This window comes from Rhagoletis pomonella, unplaced genomic scaffold (genome assembly GCF_013731165.1).
Source record: "Rhagoletis pomonella isolate Grant_MI unplaced genomic scaffold, Rhpom_1.0 Rhpom_scaffold_21632, whole genome shotgun sequence".
Classification (NCBI taxonomy): domain Eukaryota; kingdom Metazoa; phylum Arthropoda; class Insecta; order Diptera; family Tephritidae; genus Rhagoletis; species Rhagoletis pomonella.
In genome coordinates, this window is record NW_023480146.1 from 1 (window position 1) to 2,233 (window position 2,233).

General features: G+C 47.2%; 1 protein-coding gene across 1 annotated transcript; it reads left to right on the forward strand.

The window, feature by feature from the left end:
- Positions 1-289: 289 nt before the first annotated feature.
- LOC118732520 lies at positions 290-2,229 on the forward strand (the record flags this gene model as incomplete). Its single annotated transcript, XM_036461650.1, has 3 exons — positions 290-1,565; positions 1,657-1,870; positions 1,929-2,229. Coding segments are annotated over 3 exons (1,791 nt in total), but the record flags the coding sequence as incomplete, so codon positions are not given.
- Positions 2,230-2,233: the final 4 nt, after the last annotated feature.

The following is a 2,233-nucleotide window of genomic DNA, read 5'->3' on the forward strand; positions in this document are numbered from 1 at the left end:
CCATATTAAACAAATACATCCTAAGGTTACCCGGGTCCACGTTTTGGGGCCACGCCCCCTTTATATATCAAAATATTTTTTACCCTGTGACCATCCCTGGAAGATATCCAGTGCGTGTGTAAAATTTGGTTACGATCGGCTTATTCGTTTAGGAGCCAAGTGTGTCTATAGGTACATACATAATTTGAATTTTATATATATAGAAGATAGAAGATATTCTTTTTTTTATTGCTGCTTCTTATCTATGCTATCAATTCAAACTTTGTTTTCATCTTCTATTCGTTCACAGATAGAGGAAATCACCGAATGCATTGAAAACATTGAATTAATGCCAAATGATGCAGGGTCGCCAGCAGAGGTCAACAATGTACAATCCGTTGAGTCGAATGCTGCAAATGAAGTATCGACGAACAACTTCACCAACGAAGTCGATAACGATGATAGTTTTGATATTGATGCTGACGCTCACGCGGATGGCGATGGCGATGGAGACGGTGATGCCGATACACTAAGCGCAGATGGCACAAGTAGTTCCTTGGGCGCTAATACAGCAGGAAGCGCCACAAATAGCCGCACTAACATCACTACCAGCACAACCACCGTTCACACGGGGCATTTCTCAGTGTCATCGTCGCCATCAGCTATGTCTACGTCGTTTCATACTGCTTCGCATATGAATGCAAATCAAAATGAACTGGCCAGCGGAAACGCGATGACACGACGACCTAGTTGTGATGCACCGTTACAGCTGCACCAACAGCAGCCGCTTTCAGCACCCCAGCCTCACAGCGCCATCTATGCATCTCAATCTCATGCCCAACGCGTTGGAGGCAGTCCGGCGCGTCGCAGCACATTCAACTTTAGCGCCATGCAGTATAACAGCCCAAGCATGCTGGAACGTCGCAATTCAGGCGGTTACAGCGCTGCCGCCGCCGCACAACGCTCCTCGATGACCACGCCAGATAGCGGCATCAGCCAAACTCAGTCCTCACATTCATGCACGCCTGGCCCTTACAGTCCGCATCGGACCATCTCCACTCCAATACCAGCCAAAACCTACTGCGACAAGTCAGTAAACTCTTCACCAAAGCGCTTGGTATCCGCGCTCACTTCGCCGATAGAGCCTTTTGCGGCGAATGTTGGCCGCGAGCATGCGCTCAAGCTGGAGATCGAGCAGTTGCAGGAGAAGTTAAAGGATACAGAGGAACGCCTGAAATCGCTGCGCATACAACACGATTCGCTGTCACAGCTGCATCGCGATTTGCGCGAAAGTAATACCAAACTACAGGAGGAGTCTGAAATGCTTAAATTAGATGTACAACATCTGAATGAATGTGCCAACATACTGCGAACCGAATTGCAGACGGCGCGTGCAGATCGCAATGAGGCGCTTGAGTTGCAAAAGTCGTTGCAAAGTGAGTTGGAGTCGAGCAGGCAGGAGAAGAAGCGCGCGCAAGAGCTAAAGGACAAAGATGGCAAAACCATACAAGATCTGCACCGGCAATGCCGCGAAATGGAGCGTATATTGATGCGTAAACATCCGGACTCGGTGTCGGCACTAATTGGTGAGCGGATAAGTATTATTTTGTTCCGAAAAATCGTGTTGAACATAGTTTGATAAGAAAAAATTAATATAACGCATTACTTCCTTTTTAGTCGCCTCCAAAAATCCCGGAAAATGTGCGAATAATGACCAGGAGAATGTGAACAGTCGAAAACTGTTAGAGCAGCGTATTGCGCAGCTGGAGTCAGACGCCAAGGAGCAAGATTTAAAAGCACAACAAATACTCGCTAATGTACAGGCGCGTTTCAACTCGGTGCAGTCCAAATACGAAACTCACATTGCGGATTTAGAGACGCAGGTGTTAAGGTAAGTGGCTTACGAATGTAAAAGTTTTTCGCACATTTAATTTTGTTGATTGCTATAGCCTCCAGGAAATCAACACGAAACTAAATGAGAAGATAGAATCGCAAGTGCGCACCTTGGACTACTTCGTCTCGAAGAAAGCTGAAAACTTCTACAACAATTGCACACAAACAGACTCGAACGTGGTGCAGGGTGAAAATGAGGCAGGCTGCAGCGGCGATGTGACCAAACGCGCCAGCTTAAATACCGCGTTCAGCACAGACGGCGACGGCGCTGCGAATACGAATGCCAATGCCAATAGCAGCACCAACACAACCTTCACACAAACAACCGAAACGAAGAACACACGCGATCACAGCACCAATA